At 47.3% G+C, this 23,598-nt stretch overlaps 1 protein-coding gene across 2 annotated transcripts in view; it reads left to right on the forward strand.

Moving 5' to 3' along the window:
• The first annotated feature begins 18,136 nt into the window (after window positions 1-18,136).
• The window catches only part of LOC144728920 (late secretory pathway protein AVL9 homolog), a 32,307-nt gene continuing 26,845 nt past the window's right edge, over window positions 18,137-23,598 (forward strand). Inside the window, exon 1 of one of the 2 annotated variants that reach the window (XM_078608680.1) lies at window positions 18,137-18,561. In XM_078608680.1, coding sequence (XP_078464806.1) covers window positions 18,472-18,561 — 90 coding nt within the window. In that variant the 5' untranslated portion in view covers window positions 18,137-18,471. The remainder of the gene's footprint in view (window positions 18,562-23,598) is intronic. The other variant, XM_078608672.1, reaches the window with a different exon arrangement.

Below are 23,598 nucleotides of genomic sequence, written 5' to 3' on the forward strand. Positions count from 1 at the left end.
GCTGTATTTTTAGGATAGTGTGTTTATAATATTATTTTATGTAGATATCCACATTTATTTAATATTTTTCTTCTGCAGTTTTTATTGAAAATACAATATTTGATGTCTCAAAAACCTGGTGTGATAGACAAAAACTGATTCCAGATTTGGAATCAGCACCCCAAAATTACCTTCAAACCGTTGGAATATCTTGTGCCAGAAAAAGTGTGTTGACCAGTGTTATTGGAGGGTGGATCAGTGGAGCTCTGCTGTATCATTTTGCGTCGCACTAGGAATGATTTCCTTACACAAAGGGCCCTTGACTATAAACTTCGGGTAGTTCACCAGCATTGGTTCAAGCAAGCCGGAGACACTTCAAATGTGCCTGTATTAAGCCAAGGCAGCTGATAAGATGCACTCCCAGAAGACTGTGCGGCCAATTAGGATGCGTATAGAACACATGTGTAAAGACAATACGGAGCGATAGCGGAACAGTGTGGTTCCCCTGGACCATGGTTACTAATGGATGGGCTAATGATGATTATGGAGATAAGCATTGACAGGGTCACGTGAGGGGGAGCACGGGATCCAATGAGGGGGGGGGGGTGTAATTAGGGCGGTGATTGACAGAGCCAAGTGCGGCGAAGAGAATTCGAGAATAGGGGCGTGGCCCGGACGGGGCGAGGTATAAGAGGAGGCACGAGCCAGAGCTGGTGGCTGTTGGCGTGGGGGAATCATCGCCGTCGTCGGTGTCGCTGCCTTGGACGGGTCGTCGCTATCGTCTTCGAGATGTCTTGAGGCTAGAAGCTATGTTGTCCCAGAATAGAGTCGTCTAACTAACCAAGTGTATAGAGTCACTCGTGGGTTACTCGTTGAGTTGTCAGTGGACTTTATTCTAATAAATGTACCAAAAAGACAACACGGTGACTCTGAGAGCTACATTACACATGTATCTTTTAAGTGGTGGGGAAAAGATTTCGTTTTTGTCACTTTCCGCAACAATGCTTAATTATTATTTAGCTTCAAATCAAGATATTATTTAGTGTATTGTAAGAATGCAATAATTTACAGGAGAATTGTGAACACCATTTCATTCGCATGGAAAACGTTGTTGATGTGCAGACATTATTTAAATATATTATAATGTCCTTATGATGATCTGCTTTCTGGTGCCCTCTGCATCCATGATGCATGCAGAACAGCCATTAAGGATGCAATTTGAACCAGGGTCTATTTCCATCACCCCAACCCCGCCCCCTTCATTTGCACATTTCATATTAATGCTGTCCTTAACAGAGACGTGTGTAGTACCATAGTTTGAGATCTACATAATCATTTGCTTCAGGCAGTGGTTGGGATCTCCATAATAACAAATTGTAGGGTTACAGGACACAACGACATCAATATTATCACTCCAATCGTGCATAATTTTGAAAGACGGCAGATGGTGTACAGAGCTCTCAGTTTCAATCGTTCGATAAGTCCTCTATCGTCATTAATTCGTATCGATCTCCACCATCCCACCCTCCTCCGTCCCTGGTTTTCTACGATTTCTGGTAACAAAAAAAATATCTCCTAACTTCGTGGGCTTTACCTGGTAAAATAAACCATAGTTTCGTTTTATTTGTATTTTTTTTACGTGATTTATTTACCTTTCGTATACTTTGCACTCCTATCGTGTTTTGTATTGTTTGTTGTTGTAACGTTCTGACCTGCCCCTACTGGACATTTGTGAAAAAGAGCTTTCAATATTCTGATTAAATTTTAGGCCACCCCATGGTCAAATTATCGAAAATTGCCCACCCTCAGTCTTCTGTTTTCTAGATTTATGAGACGATACTGAAAACCTGACGCATTTTTCGAAAAAAACTATCATAAAAGTGATATATGTTGACTTGCTCACACCATACATAATGGGTGCTGTATTGTTGTCAGTAATCACCATGAGTTGAAACCTTTATAGATTTTGGGGAGGAAATGTGTTATTCACGACACTGAGAACCTGGGTTTGAATTATGGTTGTTAATGACATGAAAATAAATGTAAAAAAAGCTACTGGTTTTCTCCATATATATAAAAGGCAAAGTTGTGAATGTGTCTGTTAAAAATGTTTAGCGTACTTCCCGACATGCAACAAACTTGAAATTTGCCACATGGGTACTTTCCAGACTGTACACCATGCAAAAATGATGAAAATACACTTTTTTAGAGGGGGGGGGGGGTGGGAGCTCAATAATGCATATATTTTTTGCACTGCAAGTGAGCTGTGACGTCAAATCTGTCACGTGACCCGGGCATGTGGAAGCGTAACGCATTGTAGTGTAGCGGTTAGCACGCTGCGCTACAAACCCGGCGACTCGAGTTCGATTCCCGCTCACGGCCACCACCGGTGACGATTATTTCAACCGGTCCTGGGCTTCCCCTAGGTCGACTCAGCCTCAAACGAGTAACTGGTGTGGTGTGTGAACATCGCCACTGGGGAGACAAAGGCGGCCAGGCGTGGTGGATCCAAGTCCCGGGCGAAGGCGGGGTAGTCCAGCTAGTTCACACATATAGAAATGCCTAGCAGTACACATTAAATGTTTACATTTATACCTGAGAAACGAAGGGAGTTGCCATGGTGTATTGGGATGTTAGGATGGAATGCGCATTATAAATTTGAATTATATTATTATTACACCGGACTTCCACCAATTCAAACCGATGTGCCAGCACGCGTTCAGTAATACATGTGCTAGCTTGATTAGATGCGAATTGATCCATTGTGCCAAATGATTGAGATTTGTCAAGAAAAAATACCTGCTATTCTCGCTCACATTTCAGACTGCTCATGTCAGAATATATCTAGCACTGATGCTTGCAACAGGATAGCATATATACACACATGCGTGTGACCTTATTACAGTTAAGTCCCCTTCAGAAGGCTGTCTAAATATGAATAAAATCAAAATATATTTCTTAACACTGATAATTTGAGCATTTTAAACACCAGAGATTGTGTCAAATATGATTACAATAGATATATAATGTACTCTTGAGAAGAGTAATATGAAAATTAACACATAAACATATCACAGACGAATTTGAACAGGGGACTGTATTTGAGTTACCTAGATATTGACGTGACATGCATTATAGCTACAGTCTAACACTCCAATTTATTTTTGCACAGTAATTGTTTATTCCGGATACAAGATAAGGTCAAAGGGTTTTTATGTGTGTGTGTATGTGGATTTATGCTTTTCTACGGCCAAATTGTCCACAAAATATGCAGATGACAATCTGCTGTCATGAAAGATCCACAACGAAATTGCTGATTCGGCTGGATGTTGTTGCATATGAAGTATTGGAAAATGACGGCAGGAAACTCCTTGACGGGAACACACTTCTTTTATTAAATCTTGACTTGTAACAATACAACGCGTGGCCTCTCTTCTTCACAATGCGCTTCTCTTGACTCTGGATTCTGTGCTGCCGGCTCTCTGTGCCTCGTGTAGACTCCGCGCCTCGGCTACACTCCTCTCTCGCCTCGTGTAGACTCTGCGCCTCTGCTACACTCTCCACTCGCCTCGTGTAGACTTTGCATCTCTCTCTCTGGCTACACCGTATGCATACTCGGCTCGTGTAGACCTTCCTCTCTCTCTGGCTACACCGTATGCATACTCGGCTCGTGTAGACCGTTCTCTCTCGCTGGCTACACACTATACATTACTCAGCTCGTGTAGACCGTTCTCTCTCGCTGGCTACACACTATACATTACTCATCTCGTGTAGACCGTTCTCTCTCGCTGGCTACACACTATACATTACTCAGCTCGTGTAGACCGTTCTCTCTCGCTGGCTACACACTATACATTACTCAGCTCGTGTAGACCGTTCTCTCTCGCTGGCTACACACTATACATTACTCATCTCGTGTAGACCGTTCTCTCTCGCTGGCTACACACTTATACCTTACTCTCCTCTACTCTCCATTACTCTCCATTACTCTCCTCTCCGGGCTCTATCTCTGCACCTTCGTCTTCCTTTCTTAGATGGTTCCACTTCTGCCCCTGCTCCTCTGTGCATCACCTTATATACCCCTTCTTCCCGGGAGACGGAGCGGATGCGGACCTCAACGTCGGCACCGCTCCTCAGTTACCCAATCCCCACGCGCTATCCCTACGATCCGGTTCCGCTCAGCGCGTGTTTCCACTCCCCGACCAATCACACCGCGCTGCTACCCGATCACTCCCTCTGGGCGCGTCACCGGCACACAGCCAATCAGCAGCACTACCCCCACCCGCGCACTGACGCCTGCTCCTCCCCGTCAGCGCGCGTCACCACACACACACCCGTACATACGCGCTGGCACACGACATATACACCCAGCGCGTATCACCACTACATCACCCCCTCCCACATAGCTCGCAGCCGGCCCGGCTGCTAACAACAACCAACCGCGACGATAAAACGACAACCAACAAAAAAAACCCCGTAACCCCCCGAGTGTGCCCCGTAACATAACACAACAACAACAACAACAAGAATAACTATGTACAGATTGACAATGAACCCGAAAAGTCAACAATAACACGATACGAGCAAATTCGAAACGAACGCGCCCCACGTCCCTGCGACTACACGCAGTGACGAGGCGCTCCAACTGCCCCGACTCCTCACGAGGCAGGTCATGCAAAGTAGCACGACCTGGCGCGAGTCCGTCTGGCTGGTCCATCGTATGGGGCGGGACACTGACGACCGTCCGGCGGTTCCGGCTGCTCCAGACGGCGCGGTACGGGCCTGAAAGGGCCGGCCCCGCCGCGGAGATCCGGCCGCCGGTGATCGGCAGCTGTCAGTTCCGAGACACCTGGGAGCAGATCAGGCGAAAATACGTGTGGATCAGGCAGAGACATTTCCCCCTCTGGGTCGCCGGTCACGTCACACGCCCGGCCATCACGACACAAGGGGAGGCCATATGGAGGCGAGAACGGTTTCAGTCGGGAGGGGTGAACGTACCACCGGCGCTTTCCCCACTTTATCTGAACGCACTGGGGCCGTGCAACGCGCACGACCTCCACGGGTCCCCTCCACGGTCTCAACAATTTAGGCGACGTAGCCAAGGGTGCCTGAGGGCAATGCAGCCAGGCCCTGTCACCTGGTTTCCATTCGTGCATGGACACCTTCCGTGCCCGCAACCGTTCATTAGCAATTTGGCGAGCCCGCGAATTAAGCCGCGCGGCCTCCCTCGCCTCTGTCAGCTTGTGAATATTAAACTTAATATGTTCTGCCAAATTAGAATTAGTTCGTGGAGCGGACAGGCCAAGTTGCGTTTCTATTGGCGGGTCAGCTTCCCGACCGTACATCAAATAGAATGGGGAAAACCCCGTAGCTGCATGGGGGGCCATTCTATACGCGGCAAGGACTCCCGGGACCTGCAGGTCCCAATCTACATGTGCCTCGCACACCTGCTGGCACAGCATGGAAGTCAAGGTTTTGTGGAGTCTCTCCACCATCCCGTCAGTCTGCGGGTGGTACGGGGAGGTACGCACCTTCTTGGTACCCAACAGATCGCACACCTCTTGCAACAATTTACTCGAAAAATTTTTACCTTGGTCGGTCAGCAGGCGTTCGGGAGCCCCCTTGTCCAGGACATAGCCCTGGACAAAGGCATCCGTCACAGCCGCTGCCGACTGGTTAGCGAGAGGCCACGCCATAGGCCATCGGGTAAAGTATTCGACCCCCACTAACAAATATTTATTCCCTCTCGGCGTGACTGGGAAGGGCCCCAAAATATCGAGTGCAACGAGCTCGTTGGTACGCGAGACCTGAATAGATTGCAGCGGTGGATTAGCTGCCACGGCCGGTGGTTTACGCCTGGCGCACTCAACGCACCCCTTCAGAATATGCACCACATCACTTCCCATTCCCGGCCAGTAATAGTCACGCTGAAGCAGGGCAAGCGTCTTGTTAACTCCCAAGTGCAAGAGGCGTTCGTGTGCCGCCAAGACAACCCTCCCCCTCACAGCGGAAGGCACCACGAGTGCGTTCCGCCGGGACAAACTGTCCCATTTCAATAACACGCCCCGCTCAAGTACATAGGAGCCGGTACGCTCCTGGTCCCCCTCGGGACCCCCAACCTTGCGGCGCAATGCTAGCAGCGAGCTGTCCGTCATCTGGAGGCGGCCCCATTCGCTGAGCGACAGCGAGAGCAGCGAGTCCCGACCCTGAGAGGCAGTGGAATCATCCCCGATCGGTGCGCCCGCTGTCGCAGCCAGTGCCCCCATCTCCCCCGCAAGCGTCGGTTTACAGCGCGCCGATCCCGACAAACACGCGCATTCATCACAAGGCAACAACCGCGACAAGCAATCGGCATTCGTGTGTCGCAACCCCTTACGGTACGTAGTCGTAAACTGATAGTCCTGGAGGACTTCCAACCAACGCGACAACTGGCCCGAGGGCTGGGCGACCCTCAATGAATACTGTAGCGCCGCGTGGTCCGTTCGGACTGTAAAGTGACGACCATAAAGATATGGCCTAAACTGCTGCACAAAAAAAACAATGGCAAGCAGCTCGCGACGGGTGACACAGTAGCGCTGCTCCGCCGGAGACAACACCCTACTACCGTAGGCGACAACTCTTTCGACACCCCCAACGACTTGGGATAGCACCCCCCCAATGCCCGTGTTGCTAGCATCCGTGTCCAGCAAAAAGGGACTGGCAAAATCGGGATAACACAAGGGTGGGGCACCCACCAAGGCGTCCCGGAGGGAGCGAAACGCGGCCTCCTCCTCCGGTCCCCATTTGAACTTCACTCCCTTCGCCGTTAGAGCGTGCAAGGGTTTTGCAATAGTGGCGAAGTGCTCAACGAACCGCCGATAATAAGAAGCAAACCCGATGAAACTACGCACGTCGGAAACGGACGTAGGTGTCGGCCACGAACCGACACAATCCGTCTTCGCGGGATCGGTGGAGATCCCCGAAGAATCGACAATGTGACCCAAGTATCTAACGGACCTACGAAGGAGGTGACATTTGGCCGGTTTAAATTTCAACTTAGCCGATCGCATTCGCAAGAACACCCCTCTCAATCGCCGGAGGTGTTCCTCAAACGTTTTACTGAAAACAATGACATCGTCCATATAAATCAAGCATGTATCCCACTGCAAGCCCGACAAAACCAACTCCATAAGTCGCTGAAACGTCGCTGGAGAGGAGTGAAGTCCCATGGGTAACCGGTTAAACTGGAACAGCCCCCCTGGAGTCCGAAATGCTGTCTTAGGTTTCGACTCTTCGTCGAGCGGCAACTGCCAAAACCCCGATAACAAATCAAGAGTCGAAAAATATCGCGCACCAGACAATGCATCGAGGGACTCATCCATCCTGGGGAGCGGATACGCGTCAGCCACAGAGATCTTATTCAGGCGACGGAAATCAACGCAGAATCGCAGGGACCCGTCCTGCTTCTTAACCAGCACAATAGGCGCTCCCCACGGGCTAGAGGAGGGCGAAATAATATCGGCTTCTAGCATATCGTTAACAGCCGACTGAACATGTTCCTTCTCCCCGGGACTCAGTCGGAAGGGATTTAGCCTGACCGGCGCCGCATCGCCCGTTTCAATGTGATGGTGCAACAAATCCGTGCACCCAATGTCATACTTATGTTTACTGAATACATCAGAGAATTCAATGAGCAACTCGCGCAGCGCACCCAACTGCGCCGCCGACAAATCGTCCGAGGCGGCACATAACGAATGGACCCACTCAGGGTCTTCCCTTGGCTCAACGTTCCGCGCGGGGCTCGAGCCCACCTGCGCAACCAACCCATCATCCCCAGGGACCTGCGCCGCGTGAGCCAGCACGGTGCCCTGCGGAATGACAGCTGGTCGCGACCCCGCGTTCAAAACCATCACAAACGGATCCCTGTCAGCCCGCACCAAAGTGTGAGCCACCGATAAATCAAGACCCCCGACAGCCTTGTTAGAAGGACCCAAAAGCATACTCTGTCCCGAAGCCTCCCTCACCCATGGTTTCCGCAACCGGAGGGGAATCAACATCTGTGAACCCGGGGGCACTTGCACTGTCTGCGTCGCCACCGCTTGTATCGTAGCGCACGCCGTCCGAATGTCAGTAGGGCCCGTCAAAAATGAAATCCGGCGACCCGATGGCAGTTCAATGCATCGTTGATCGATAAGAATTTTAATGGGCATTTTAGCCAAAAAGTCAGTGCCCAAAAGACACGGAACTGCCAAAGAAGACGAAACGAAAACGGGTCCCGACAATTTAATATCTCCAATGCAAATGGACGCCCTAACCTGACCGATAATGCCCAACGATCCCCCATTAGCGGCGTAAAATGGCACATCCACTGGAAGCAGCGGACGACATTGGACCGGAAGAATATTATAAATGAGGTCCGATATAATAGTTGCCGATGCCCCCGTGTCCACTAACACCCTAATCTCAACCCCATCAATAGATCCCGTAACAACGGACGAACCCGCCGAAGCAGCCACAATTCTATGCCCCAATTCCGCCCATTCAATGTCTCCCTGGTCCCGGCCGAACCCCCCTCGCCGAACCGAATCCCCGAACCTTAACCGGCCCTCCTCCGCCGCAACGCGGCGTCCCATGTGTGCCGAATAAACAGGCCGAGCGTGTGAGGTGCCGCGACTTGCCGGGGATTGTAGAGATGACTTGGGCTCTCGGTCGTCGTCCAGCCGAGCTCCCATGGCGCGCTGCCGCGGAGCGCGGCACCCGGACGCCACGTGGCCCCGGAGGCCGCAGTTATAGCACGTGACGAGGGTCGGAGTAGATCTTGGTTGCTCCGACTTTCGGCCCGATCGCAGAGGCGACCGGGCCCCCGGCCTCCAGTCCCCTGGTCGTCCCGTGGCGAACGCCTCCTCTCGTGGGCTGACGACTTGGGGTTCGGCGACCACCAAACCCGGGGCTGCGACGACAGCAGCGTTGCAACCAACGCCTTGCTTCCGTTGTAGGGCCTCGTGCGCTTGAATACTCGTGGCGACTCTCAAAGAAGAAATATCAATCTCGTCAGCTGTGTTGATAGGGACCCCCAGGTCCTGCGCCAACTTGAGCAGCTGCTCCAAAACCATCGCGTCTTGGCCCTCCTCGTCCATCCGAGGGAACGCAGCATCAGCAAGAGCCAGCAACGCCGTGCGATAGGCCAGCGCGGTCTCCGTGGCCGCTTTCCGTCTTGCGTAGAACTGATGGCGGCACGTAGAGGGAGGCCCGTAGACCCTGGCCAACAAACCCAGCGCATCCTTCAGCGTGGAGCGGTCCGACTTCCGTGCAGCCCTGAAGGCCGCGAGCGCATCGTCGTCCAGCATGGCGGGCAATGCCCGCAGCGCCGTAGCATCGGACCACGCTGACATCTCTTGATGCGCCAAAAACCTTCGCTGAAATTGGCCCCAGTCTCCGCCTTCCGCCTTGAAGGCTGACAACGTGGGCAGGCGCTGCTGAAAAATGAAGTCATCCGCCTCGTGGTTCCTCTCCGCCTGTCCGTCGGTGTCTAAGATGGCGGCTCCAGCAGCAGACGTAAGATGGCGGACCCCCTCGCGCGCTGATGACGTCGATGCGCGCGCTTGGGAACCCACCACCACGTGGCGCTCGCCGTTCCCGCCAAAAGTAGGCCCAGGCGCAATGGCGGGAATCCCCCATTCGTTTTGGCGGGAATCTGCGGGGCGACCTTGTAAAATGTCCCCCACCGTCCCCGCTCCTCCCGACGAGCTGATCTCCGCCAAGATGGACGCGGCGGCGAGCAGCAGCTCCGCCAGTCGGGAGTGCGCCTCACGAAGCCCGGCGTCTGTCCCCGGTCGCTCGGCCGGCGCCGTCGACGGACCCTGCAGCGTGGGCAAGTCCTCTTCCTCACCCCCCGCCACCAGCGGCCCCGAGTCGTCCAGGTCTTCCTCGCGGTCAATCCCGTGGATCCTACGGGTCTTCCTCGTCTCCATACTTGGAAGCCCGTTTCACTTCTGACGCCAGATGAAGTATTGGAAAATGACGGCAGGAAACTCCTTGACGGGAACACACTTCTTTTATTAAATCTTGACTTGTAACAATACAACGCGTGGCCTCTCTTCTTCACAATGCGCTTCTCTTGACTCTGGATTCTGTGCTGCCGGCTCTCTGTGCCTCGTGTAGACTCCGCGCCTCGGCTACACTCCTCTCTCGCCTCGTGTAGACTCTGCGCCTCTGCTACACTCTCCACTCGCCTCGTGTAGACTTTGCATCTCTCTCTCTGGCTACACCGTATGCATACTCGGCTCGTGTAGACCTTCCTCTCTCTCTGGCAACACCGTATGCATACTCGGCTCGTGTAGACCGTTCTCTCTCGCTGGCTACACACTATACATTACTCAGCTCGTGTAGACCGTTCTCTCTCGCTGGCTACACACTATACATTACTCATCTCGTGTAGACCGTTCTCTCTCGCTGGCTACACACTATACATTACTCAGCTCGTGTAGACCGTTCTCTCTCGCTGGCTACACACTATACATTACTCAGCTCGTGTAGACCGTTCTCTCTCGCTGGCTACACATTATACATTACTCATCTCGTGTAGACCGTTCTCTCTCGCTGGCTACACACTTATACCTTACTCTCCTCTACTCTCCATTACTCTCCATTACTCTCCTCTCCGGGCTCTATCTCTGCACCTTCGTCTTCCTTTCTTAGATGGTTCCACTTCTGCCCCTGCTCCTCTGTGCATCACCTTATATACCCCTTCTTCCCGGGAGACGGAGCGGATGCGGACCTCAACGTCGGCACCGCTCCTCAGTTACCCAATCCCCACGCGCTATCCCTACGATCCGGTTCCGCTCAGCGCGTGTTTCCACTCCCCGACCAATCACACCGCGCTGCTACCCGATCACTCCCTCTGGGCGCGTCACCGGCACACAGCCAATCAGCAGCACTACCCCCACCCGCGCACTGACGCCTGCTCCTCCCCGTCAGCGCGCGTCACCACACACACACCCGTACATACGCGCTGGCACACGACATATACACCCAGCGCGTATCACCACTACACATATAATAACCACGTTTGAGACTTAAAACTGTAAAAAAACACCGTTTGAGAAATATACAAGGGTGTACCCTGATTCACCATTATAAATAACATTTTATGGAATGTATTACTTGGTCTCAAATGTCCGATTTGGGTGACACACGGACACTGATGTATTATTGTGTACAAAATCATCAGGTTTAACACATTCGTGTATTTTCTGGGTCAGTTTAAGTATTATAAGTGGAAATCAGAACGTATATTTTTTCACCTCCAATCTTGATGAAATTTAGGACAGTCGTAGGATTATGGAGATATGATACAATTCCAAAATTGAAGGCCAGTGGGTCAAACGGCTTCCACGCTTTGCTACAGGGGTAAAGTTCAGCGTTGCAAGCCATAACATGCTTATTTCTGGTGCTACACATTAAATTAAGACATAGTTGGAAAGCTTTCTTTTAGACTTTCCAGCCAAAAATGACAAAAACCCATACAAAGGTGTTATTATTTTCAGAATGCTTGATGACCTTGACCGTGACCCTGACCAAACGACTCATGTTGAGTTTTTTTTACTATGGGGTAATAGATTCCCCAAACCTTGGGCAACATAGATAGCAAATATGAACATTCGCTATAATATACATCAAAGTTTTTTAAACATGTTATTGATCAGTACCTGTATTTGCATGCATTTGTAATCGTTAGTTACTTTCGACAAATATTTTAGCTCCATTCTAAGGAGAGTGCATTTCAGTGTAGCTTACCTTGGTAATCAAAGCAAAGTACTGTACTGGACCTTGAGCTTAAATAGGGGATTGTATATGAAAGACAATGGGTACAGTTTAAACTATTGGAGGTTTGATACCTTCAACTGCCGCCAGGCAATGGTGGAGCCAGGATTTTCAGGTAGGGGGGGCAACCCCTCCAGCAATGAACAATTCTAGTTGTTAGTGGACTTGTCCCTTGATTTTTATTCGACGCGTGTGCGGCGATGGCGCAGCCATCGATCGAGGGTCGAATTCGAACCGCGTTGTGTGATCGCCATCGAGCTCGCTGAAGATGAATGCCTTCAGGGAAGTCATGTCCTGTATACGCAACTGCGCACAATTCTGAGTCACTTATAACTGCTTTGCCGTTACTTATTGCCAATGACGGACTCAGACTATTGTCCTATCATCTCATAGAGTTCCTGGCACATAATAATAATAATATGCTACACAGTGGCAGTGGTGGTCGCAAAATGCCGATTTATTACTAATAAACTACAATGATCCGATCGAAATTAGGGATTTTGATCGGATCATGGGGGGGGGGCACGTGCCACCCCACCCACTGGCTCCGCCAGTGCCGCCAGGGGAAGTTGTATGTATCTTGAACTTCTTTCGCACCCTACGTAGCCAACCGTACTTCTCGGAGGTGCGGGAGATTGTGTCTGTTGCTCCAGAGGATAATAATGATCATTCATTGTATTATAGTACTCCACCACGTCTGCCACAGGTCACAATATCACGCGTTCCAATGCATTTACTTAAATATCACGTCACGTTTTGTATCATACATCAATTTATTGTGTTTGTTTGCATTTCATATAAAATTATATAATTAGCTGACAGTCCAGGTTTTTTTGTATTCTAGGTAGCCTGGGTCTGGCTAGCTGGGACTTTACTGCATGTCTTCATGATTCTAGAGTTTGTTCAGGGCTGTGTGACATCACAGCTTGTTCTGTGACGTTATAGCCGACGTTATTCTCTTCGACATCACAGTGTGCTCTGTGACATCGCAGCATACTCTCTGATTCGCACGGATGGCTACGTAAGGTGCGAAATTAGTTAAACACACATACGTCCGTACTCTGTGCAATTTGACATCACTGCGTGCCTCTGTGACATGACTTGATGTGAATACTATTATACAAGAGTGGAGACGGACGGTTAGAGGCAACACGTTTATTAACAATGGCTACGATACAGCACGTAGCGAACCTTAACACTTGAAGGGGTAACGGCCCCTTCACCCGCTGCCTTAGGAGGTACCGCCTCCAGACTGACGTGCCCTACTACTTAGGCTACGGTCTCTGGGTCCTCCGGCTAAGGGTGACCTAGGGGAGGCTATTCTGATCTGACCCAACCAAGGTACAGTTCCCGACTACTGGGCCGCTCGGTCCCGGCCCTTACAAGGACGTCGGGCCCCGAGAGTTCTAGGGTCGCACCACTGGCCGACTCAGACCTGGCCCTTACAAGGACGGCAGGTCAGGGGAGCCCAGGGTCCTGGCTAGCTAGTCTTCAGTCTTCAACTGGCTCCCAGAGCCGTCCAGAGGTCTGGCTTTTATACAGCTCCGGAGGCGTGCCCGCCCCCGGCCACGCCTCCCTTCCAGAGAGTTCCAGGGGGGGGGGGGGGGGTCTCGGGGGATTCCAGCACACCCCGCAGCCCCCCCTTGCCTGGGAGCTGGGGAATCTAGCGGCCCCTATCCCGATCCGAGGTATTGCCCCTGGTGGACCCCGTCTGCAACTGCAGTTAAGTAGCACGACCCATTAAGTATACAGAGGGAAACAAGTATTTGATCCCCTGCTGATGTGGAGTGACGTCACGAGCGTTATTGACAGATATTCCTGGGTGATTATAGTAGGTATAGTGCAACAATAAAATGGTGGGGTTATTTAAGACAGAGACTCTATGTTTCCCCAGGGTCCGATTTACATTCAGGCCAGGCCAGGTGTAATATGCACACAGTTAACTCACTCTCTGCGTGATCCAACAACGCCACCTATATATAAGTAATTGGAAAACAGGCTACCACTCTGTAAAAGTATCTGCATACTAAAAGGCCATGCATGACAGATGCTATCGTTTTGTTGACTTAACAAGTGCTGTCGTGTGGTCAATGCATCATCAAAGGGTGTAAACAGTGAACATTCATGCAGCATTGTGGCTGAGAAATGTGTAGAATAAACCACAGAGATTCTACGTTTTTAATCATGAGCAATGAAAGCCAATCTGAACAGACAGTAAACAAATATATGACACCAAAAGGGGATACATTTATTACGTGCTTAATCGTCTAAGACCGTTAGTACTCTGATGTTCCAATGCAAAAGTCTAGACAGTTTGTAAACTCAGCATTTACGAGGCACTCAATAACGTGTCTCCAGTGTAGGAGCTTAATTGGACTGTGGGAAAAAGGCAAGCATTTACAGCTGATATAAAACCCGAATATGGAAGACCCTAGCACAGTTGCAAAATATTAATATAAATAATTAACCTCATGCCTATCAGCCCAATGATCAACGCCATGGTATAAATGAGCAAAATCACCTTTAACCAATATGCATTTTCATTTTCTCCCACCTGCATCCTGTTCAATAAACATAAGGCCCATACTACTAATAATTTTGTAGTTTTTATATAGATAGCTATTTATGCAGCTGCAGCGCACAACGCTGTGTGATCTGTACATGTGGAGAGGCGCATATATTGAGATGTTTTCAGCATACATTTGGGAGGAAACTGGAGCATCCTCAAATAAAGCCACGTGTGGAAGGGGGAAACAACACATTTAAGCCACAGGCAAAACCACAGGCTTTTCAATTCTGCACAATATGCATGATTCGCTGGGACAGTATACATAGCTATAACTTGACATTGTGGAAGTCTCAAATGTTTATTAGCATACAATATCAATTTCATGTACATCCCGGCAAAAACCCCATCTCATACATTTATAATTTAATAATTTCGGATCTTAATTTCATACGTAGGCTTTGACGACCAATATTCTGATTCACAATTACTTTCTTTTGGGTTAAACCATTTCGGTATAAGCTAAGTATCCATATTTTCGGATTTTGTTCGGATCATTTACATTGTGTACAATTGTTCTGTAAAAAAAATGTGTGCCAACAGTAGTGACATCATCCAATGTGAAGCAACGCAATTTTTTCCGAGAAAAGTAAAAATGTCCTCATCAGATCATTCTGAATATATTAATATTTTCAGATTGTCCGAAATTTCGTGCCTAGGCTTAATGGATTCAATAAATACCGTAAAAAACATCGGAACACTATGAAGCCAATTAAATCCCTGACCTGTACACAATTTGAAGCAGAGTATTGACACTTTACTGTCTGTTGCAAATGCAGTAAATTTAAATGATGATTGAACGTACAACTGCAATGCACAGTCAGTCATAAAATATGATTTAGTTAATGGATATAGTAAAATCAGTGGTGGCATCACCATGAGAAGTATAAATGTAAAAAAAATGCAGTACTTAACTGCACATTTTATTTTATTTTATAAACTGCATATTATTTAATGTTTAACACTACAGTTTAAGTGTATTTAGTCTAACCGGGTGAGAACTCTAAGAGACCAGGAATTAGTCCAATTTGCAAGAGTGACCTGGGTCACCGAAATGATAAACGCAAAATAAAATTAAATTCAGAACAAAAGCAACTTCATCTATCACATGAGAGTTTTTAATATTGCTGACATAATTGCCTGCAGTGCAAATCGACTCGGGCAGAGATTACGTCCAGATCGAATTGAGATGTACAATATTGCAAAAGCCGTAGCTCATAACTGGAACAAAATTAGTTAGCACTCTATTAAACAACTGTGCGCGATTACTCAAGATTGATCATTACTTATCTATGGGTTTGGTCCCAACCGCCTGCTGTGATGCGAATACACTCTACAATATGTCCCTGCATATGTCAGTAATATGTTAAGGAGCTAAATGCCAATGTCGAAGTCTGCCAACCACGACAGGGCTTCAGGAAAGCGTTCTCTACATTAAAACAGCAAAAGCCCGCGCCTTCAGTGGGTTTTATCTGAACAATGAAGGGGTCGGTGATGCTTGGCGATCCCTGCTTGGTTGTGGCTTGCTGTACTTGCATTGCGCTTGTTTGCTACATGTATTTAATTGACTATTATTCTTGTTTACTCAGGAAAGCCTCACTAAGTCTTATGGCTCTTTACCGGGAAGGGCCCTGCCAAGCTTTCTCAGTAATCTGCGGGTGAAATTGTTGATTTTTTTTTGTACATTTGGACCATGACGCCGGCACACAATGGCCTAATCTTGCGAATGACGTCACGGCATATTTAACGCATAATGTGAAGCAGAGGGCGTGTATTGTTTTACGGTCAATACACTCTGCAGTAATAACCAGGGCAGCCGATGGGATTCGAATCGTGGAACCTCTGCAACAAGCGGTGAAGGCAAGGTCATGTCACCCTTAAGAACTTCCCCCTTTACCTCCCAACACTTACCCCCCCCATCCGTCACCCGTGCAGGCTTCCGTGACCCATCGATATATTTTGCACATTTACCACTACCACCACTGAATACAATTGCTGTATATTAGACGTTACGGTTGTCCACACTACACTCCAGTAGTACAATAACTGTTCGTAATTGTAACGCAATTTAATATAAAAAAAACGTACATTTCCTATGCTGAGTATTGCAGGTCCACGGTCAACTGATATCTGTGTTGACTTATTCGACTGTACATTTTTAATGACCCGTTTTCAAACGTGCTATAAACACGGATACTGTGTAATAATAAACTGTGCACCGTACAGTATGTCATTCTTGCATGAGAGCGCTTATTTGAATGCTACTCTTTTATTTTCAAGGACTGTTGCTGTTTAACACTTTCTGACCCCATCTAAATAAGGTTGGCCTCTTTTGGCAATGGAAAGTCATCCGGCTTAAATGACAGCTGAGGACAACTGTTGACCTTAACACTCACCCTAAACAACCCAAAGCATAGCTTTAGTCGCTCGTGTCTTGAATACAATACAGGACGAATAGCTTTTCTCCATCTCAACCCGAATAGCATCAGGTCAATGTCATACAAAATAGGAAAACCAGAGATTCCATAATCACCACATTCTCTGTAGTGTAAGTTCAAATTCAATGTATATTGTTCAACATTACATTTTTAACTTGAATAAATGTGACCAACTGATAACAGCAGGGATGCACTGACAGACAGCTGCATGTGGACAATTTCATGCGTATTAGGACTCATCAGCTCAGTATACGTCACCAATACTCAAATATTGCAAAGTCTTCATCTGAGAACCATGATATCGTACTTCCACACCATAGGGCCCATTAGCTTTGGCTTATAGAAACAATAATCGTCTGAAAATAACTACACAGATTGCCCAACAACCCAATCAATATATATACACAACTATTGAAGTGTGTTAGTCATAGCCAATTCCATTAGGAATTCCATTACATATTCATTAATGGGCCATATGGGCATCTCCTGGCCGGTGACGTCACTCACATAGAACATCCATGGGCAATGCCTGGGTGTAGACGTCATTCACATAGGAGAGCCATGGGCAATGCTTGGACAGTGACATCACATCGTAAAGCCATGGGCAATGTCTTGGCGATGACGTCACTCACATAGTAAATCCATGGGCAATGCTGGGCTGTGACGTCACTCACATCTTAAAGCCATGGGCAATGACCTGGTCTGTGGCGTCACTCACACAGTAACCCATCGGCAATGCCTGGACTGTGACATCACTCACAGTAAATCCATGGGCAATGCCTCGGCTGTGACGTCATTAACATAGTATAGCGATGGGTCATGCTGGGCTGTGACGTCTCTCACATTCCACTTGATACAGTAATTTTGCTGTGGAGGTGCCACCTGAAGACGGAAGCTTGTGTTGCCTCCGAAACGTCGTTATTTAATTTATTTTTAATTTATTTTTCACCTAAAAAAACTAAGTATGTCTCTCACATCGTAAAGCCATAGGCAATGCCTGGGCTGTGACGTCATTCACACAGTTCAAGCCATGGGCAATGCCTGTGCTGTGACGTCATTCACATAGTTCAAGCCATGCGCAATGCCTGTGCTGTGACGTTCCTCACACAGTAAAACCATCGACAATGCCTGGGCTGTGACTTCACTCACACAGTTAAAGCCATGGGCAATGGCCTAGAGCCCTAGACTGTAGGCCATTGCCCATGGCTTTAACTGTGTGAGTGACGTCACACCACGGAGTACAGTTGTAAACCATATCCGATGACGTTCCCTCACACAGCCCACGCGCGAGAGAGCGAGCGGCACAACCGTCGCGAGATGACGTCATCTCGCGATAAAAGTGACGCAATGTTGGTCCGGTGACAGGGTGGGGGAGAGAGAGACAGACACACACACTTTGGTGACGTAACGCGGAACGCACCCGGGTGTCACGTGGGGCGGGCTCGTCCCCGTGTTGACGCGATTAGGAGCGGTGGCGGTGTCGGCGGTGTTTGGCGGCGCATTTGCAAATCCATTTTTCTTGTCTTTATAACCGCGGCGTTCTCTCTCGCTACGTTTACCGACCCACCGGCACTCGGGCGCGATGACGACTTGCTAAGTCTTGGGTTTTTTTTTGGGTTCTCTGCGATCGGCTGCGGGAGCGAGAGTTGTGTGTGTGGGGTGGGGGGGGAGAGACATTAACGGGACATGGAGGCATCCGTGGTCAAAGATGAGTCGAAGGGGGGCCCCGTGCTGCACGTAGCCGTCGTGGGCTTCCACCACAAGAAGGGCTGCCAGGTGAGTAAAGGGCCTCCGTTATCGCTCAGGGCGCGTTGTTGACCCAACCATGCGGACCCGTCGCACATTCAGATGAACACCCTTTCATCTTAACAACACCTTTTCAAGAAGCCATCGCTCATTCAAAACTAACTACGCGTTTAACTCATTGCCATCGTCAGGTGCCGTCCAGTTATCGCGAGAAGGGTCTCGCGTTGCCCATTTAAACTATCATCCGTGTCCCCCGATGTTCATTGTCACCGCAGTCGCATGTTTCAATCTACCACAAGATGTTCTGTCAGGCGAGAGGGGCTCTTGGCCACGTTTTGATAGGTTATCGTTCAACACATTACCAATACAAGCCATCGCTCAATGACGTTTTAAATGATCACCCTGTGAAAAGTGACCATCCACCTTAAGGCGGACCAGGTGAGCACCTTCATTGGCTTCATTGTCCACGAGGCTTTACCTCCCGTCACCCATTCTGCAGAACGTATCTATACAATCCACCACATCGCAATTGATCACCACCAAAACACCTGCGAGGTGAGGCTTTCCCTCATCACTGCTTGTTTGTTACCCATTCAACACATAACCAATTTAACCAGTCAGCCATTCACATGATCACCCGTCATCATATTCACTCATAAGCATGTTAGACCAACATCCACCATTAGAATGGCCAGAAACTGGTGCCACTATCCAAAATTATGCTTATTGTCGATTACCCTTAATGGACTTCCTTTCTTATAACCTCATTACCCACAACCATTTCTCTCTCGTGATCAATTACCTGTTTTACTTGTGTCATTACCACCTCCATCATTAACCCCGTTCCTTCACCGAATCCCTTCATCGCATTTCACCCACTCAACAACCTCTGTGATATCGCCACCTTTAACTAATTCATCCCTTCTATCACCCTCTCCCATTATCTTTCGCATCATCTTTTCCGTCCACTCCATCGAGGCTCCCGCATATCCATCCAATATCCCGACATCGTCCTTTATCATGCTCTCTGCATCCACCTTCCATTGGCCCCTTTCTAATGCCTCGGGTACTTGTATCGGTCAAAACGGAATCCCACTCTGGCCACTCCATTCCCCAGTCCACTCTTCCCTGTCCTCTGCTTACTTAATCTCCTTTAGAAACGACTTCTCTTCAGGATTATTTACTTTCGTGCAAGTCTCTTCATGGCCTGCTCGCCCGGCTAACCTCTTGTCCAGACTCCCTTGTTCCCTGTTCCTTTAACCCCAATTATACCCAAACCAGCATTATTTAGTTACAGTCTCAATAAAATGATCCTTTCAAGAACCCTGCCTCAGTCGGGTATCTATTGACTCCGCTGCCCCTTGGACCAAACAACGTCTCATTGTAACAACTGTGTTCTCCCACTCACCGGTCTCTATCTGCACCCTTTTTACAAGCATTGTTTATCTCACTTGCAACTTAATTGCCACGTGTAAAGCTCGTCCGATAATAATCTATCTCTTGAGAATCCTTGACGCAAGGTGGTGTTGCGTTTGTGTCCATTGTGAACTTGAGGAACCAGTTTGGCAACCCACGTGACTATCCCACATCAACAGTTTCTCTTACTCTGTGGCCCATCATGTAATTGTATTGGTTGATACAATTCCTGTAACTTGTAATACAGGATAGAAAATGTACGCAGTTTTGAATTGCCCATTCGATTAAAAGATCATCAGTGTCAACATTAGCCATGATCCACCCACTGCCAGAGGAAGGAAGGCCTCTCCATCAATTCCATCACTCATCTGATGTTGGGATGCCACAATCCATTTTCCTTCCGCACTTTAAGTTGATCTCATGGTGAAACGTTTGCAGATTATTCCTGTTAGGGTTGTACAAGAAATGGGGCTGACGAGCTGTGTGTGTGTCGTCCCATGGGGAGGTGGTGACCATTATATCCCACTCTGCTCACCTTACATGTCCTATCCTGACAACTCATGATTGTTTAACTATATTTCATGCCTATTTCAGAGTGTAATGATTCTGAGGTCAACAAGTCCAGATGTTAACACTGTTTGGAACGCAACTAACACATTCTGGGTTTTTTCTCCACTTGAGCATTCGTTATGAATGGCATTGAATCAAAAACAGCATGAGATTTTTTTAAATATTTATAATGTGCTAGTGTGGAATGTTGCTTTTGTCGCATGGATTTTAAATTGCTGGCTGTGTAAAAACGCTAGCCCTTGTAATGTCGGTTTTATTTACTGTGAGAGGAAAGAAAAGGTAGCAGATGGTAAGTTTACAGAAACACAATGTGAACATAACCATTTTATTTCCTCAGTTTGCCTGCAAGTTTGAGTCTGAACATGTTGGTGCTATAATTATTTGCTCCATCGACCTTGATGTTTCGTACCAATATTTGACAGTACATGCATAATGGTACATTCACGATTAAAATGTGCCTTTACAGATAAATTAAGACCTCAAACCACGTGTTACCATTACATTTACCTAGGGTCATAGAATCACAAATGTCATGTATAATACACTCTCAGCCCAGGTTGCTTCACACTTAAATAATTACCTTCAGTCTACTGTACTGTTCTGCAAGTGCTAAATGTAATATTTAATACATTTGGTATTTGTCATTCTCATAGTGCAAAGCCAAGTCTGCGGTAGTTTGACAATATATGGCCAAGTTGCTATATTTAATCAGAATCTAGTCATTTGCAAGTAAGTTTTGGAATTTGGCAAATTTATGCTACGACTCCTGCCAGCACACTATGGCCCCTCCGTATTTCAAAAGACAAGGGGGACCCTTTTCACTTCTACTGTGAAGCAGACTGTGCGTATTTTATTGTTAATACACCCGCAGTAATAACCAATGCTGACTGCCGATTTTTGCACTGAATTTCAACAACAACCACCGCTTGGCCATGTCACCATTTCAATGGATGGATAAAAGTGGCAGGTGGGGTATCAGGCTGTGATGTGTCAAGACGGTGAACAAGTGCATTGTGGTCATCCTAAAGACCATGAATGGGGATTATTTCAGTACTTTTGTAAATATACAGCAAGCACATGCTGTACTGCATATGTGAGTACATCTAATTGTGTGAAAGTAAGTTTGGTGATGTTTTGTACATAAAGCAGGTGCTTCCAGATACCTTTGAAGCAGCAATGTATTTAGGCAAACATATGGATCAATATTTTGTAAATTCAAGGTACGTGGTTTCTGGCTTGGGTTTAACTGAGGTCAAGTCCAAGGCCATATTTTATTATGAGGTACTCATATTTAATCTCAGTATGAGACGTGTAAACATAAAATTAAATATTTACCTTGTTTGTCCACTTAAATATATGTTTTGACTCAGGTAAATCTAACTGGATTGCTCAGTCTGCATAAATGTATGCCTTAGGACCCATTCTGTAGAGTGGTTTGTTGCCAATAGTAAGCATACGTCTCTAGGGAATCAAGTTCTAATAGCCTGATATTGATTTTTGTGGCCAATCATTAGCCCTCCTACCCAGAGTATGTTGCCAGGAGGACATGGTGTATGTTTAGAATTTTTGCCAACACCTTTAACCCTGAGCTTTTGTGGGAATTCATTTGGAGAGTACTTACAAGTCAGGATTCTCGGTGTCAGGTGAGGCCATTGGAGTTAATGTGAGGCGACCCAATTATGTCTGTTGATTATGCGCAATTGAGCACTCCAACAAAGAAGCAGCAGGCTATTTAAATTGTCTACACATGACAACCTGCTCGAGCGGATTAGTCTTCTGTACATGAATTCTGCTGCAGTTTGTCCTTCGAAGGGCAATAATTGTATTACGTTACGTTCACATACAAGGCTGGTCTTGAAAAATAAATACGAACAGCCATATATATTGCATATGTTTAACAATTGAGTAAATCAAGCAATTGATTGCAGTTTTAATTAAAGGAAGTGTGACCAAAATTTGTGCTCAGGTACTGGACTTGTTTGGCCTGAAACATTGTTTTTTCCCTGGAGGTTGCGTGTCCAGTACACTATTCAGTGTTAAAACCATTTGCAATGTGGAAAAATGTTCCTATTAACTCGTCTCAGCGTATTGTAGATGCCATGCCTATTTTTTACCTTTCCAAAGTCCACTTTAGACCTATTTTACTAAGGTTTTGTTAATTTAAACTGTTATATGTAGCCAATAAAAACATGGATTTGACAAAGTCTTCCTCTTACAATTAGCACATGAAAGAGTGAAAACCTTTCACGTTTCTCACTTTTCAAAGCGATTGTTAGAGATTAGAAGCAGTGAGGAGTATAACACTTGAGTTATTGCAGGATGATGAATAGGAAATACAGTATATTGCTGTCAACTAATTAATTATGAGTTATTAAAGGTCCATTTATTATGCTCATAAATTGGGTAAGAAAACCTTTCACAATTGACAAGGTAATCGCTCATTAATTTTCAACATAAGTGTGCCTTTCAATTAGCAGCCTTGGTGTAATGTTAGGGTGTGAAAATTGCCTAATTTTACATATGTTTTAACTCGGAAGAGATTGTGTGGGATGGCACGTGCCCTCCCCCCCAATAATCCGATCGAAATTAGGGATTTATTAGTGATAAATCGGCATTTTGCGACCCCCACTGCCACTGTGTAGCATATTATTACGTGCCAGGACAATTGTCTGAGTCCATAATTGGCAATAAGTAACGGCAAAGCAGTTATAAGTGACTCACAGAATTGTGCGCAGTTGCATATACAGGACATGACTTCCCTGAAGGCAAACACCTTCAGCGAGCGCGATGCCGATCACACAACGCGGTTTGAATTAGACCCTCGATCGATGGTTGTGCCATCGCCGCACACGCGTCGAATAAAAAGCAAGGGACAAGTCTTTACTTACTACCAACTCCTATCATTTTTCATTGCTGGAGGGGTTGCCCCCCTACCTGAAAATCCTGGCTCCGCCATTGTGTGTAACGCGTGTGAAATTAATACCATATTAAAGATGCTCAAGGGAAAAATGTGGTCTTTTTTCATTTTTTGTCACCAAGTAAGCTCATGAAGATATTTTTTTTCAATTGTATCTTGTACAT

Source organism: Lampetra planeri, chromosome 2, assembly GCF_965212315.1.
Source record: "Lampetra planeri chromosome 2, kcLamPlan1.2.h2, whole genome shotgun sequence".
NCBI lineage: Eukaryota > Metazoa > Chordata > Hyperoartia > Petromyzontiformes > Petromyzontidae > Lampetra > Lampetra planeri.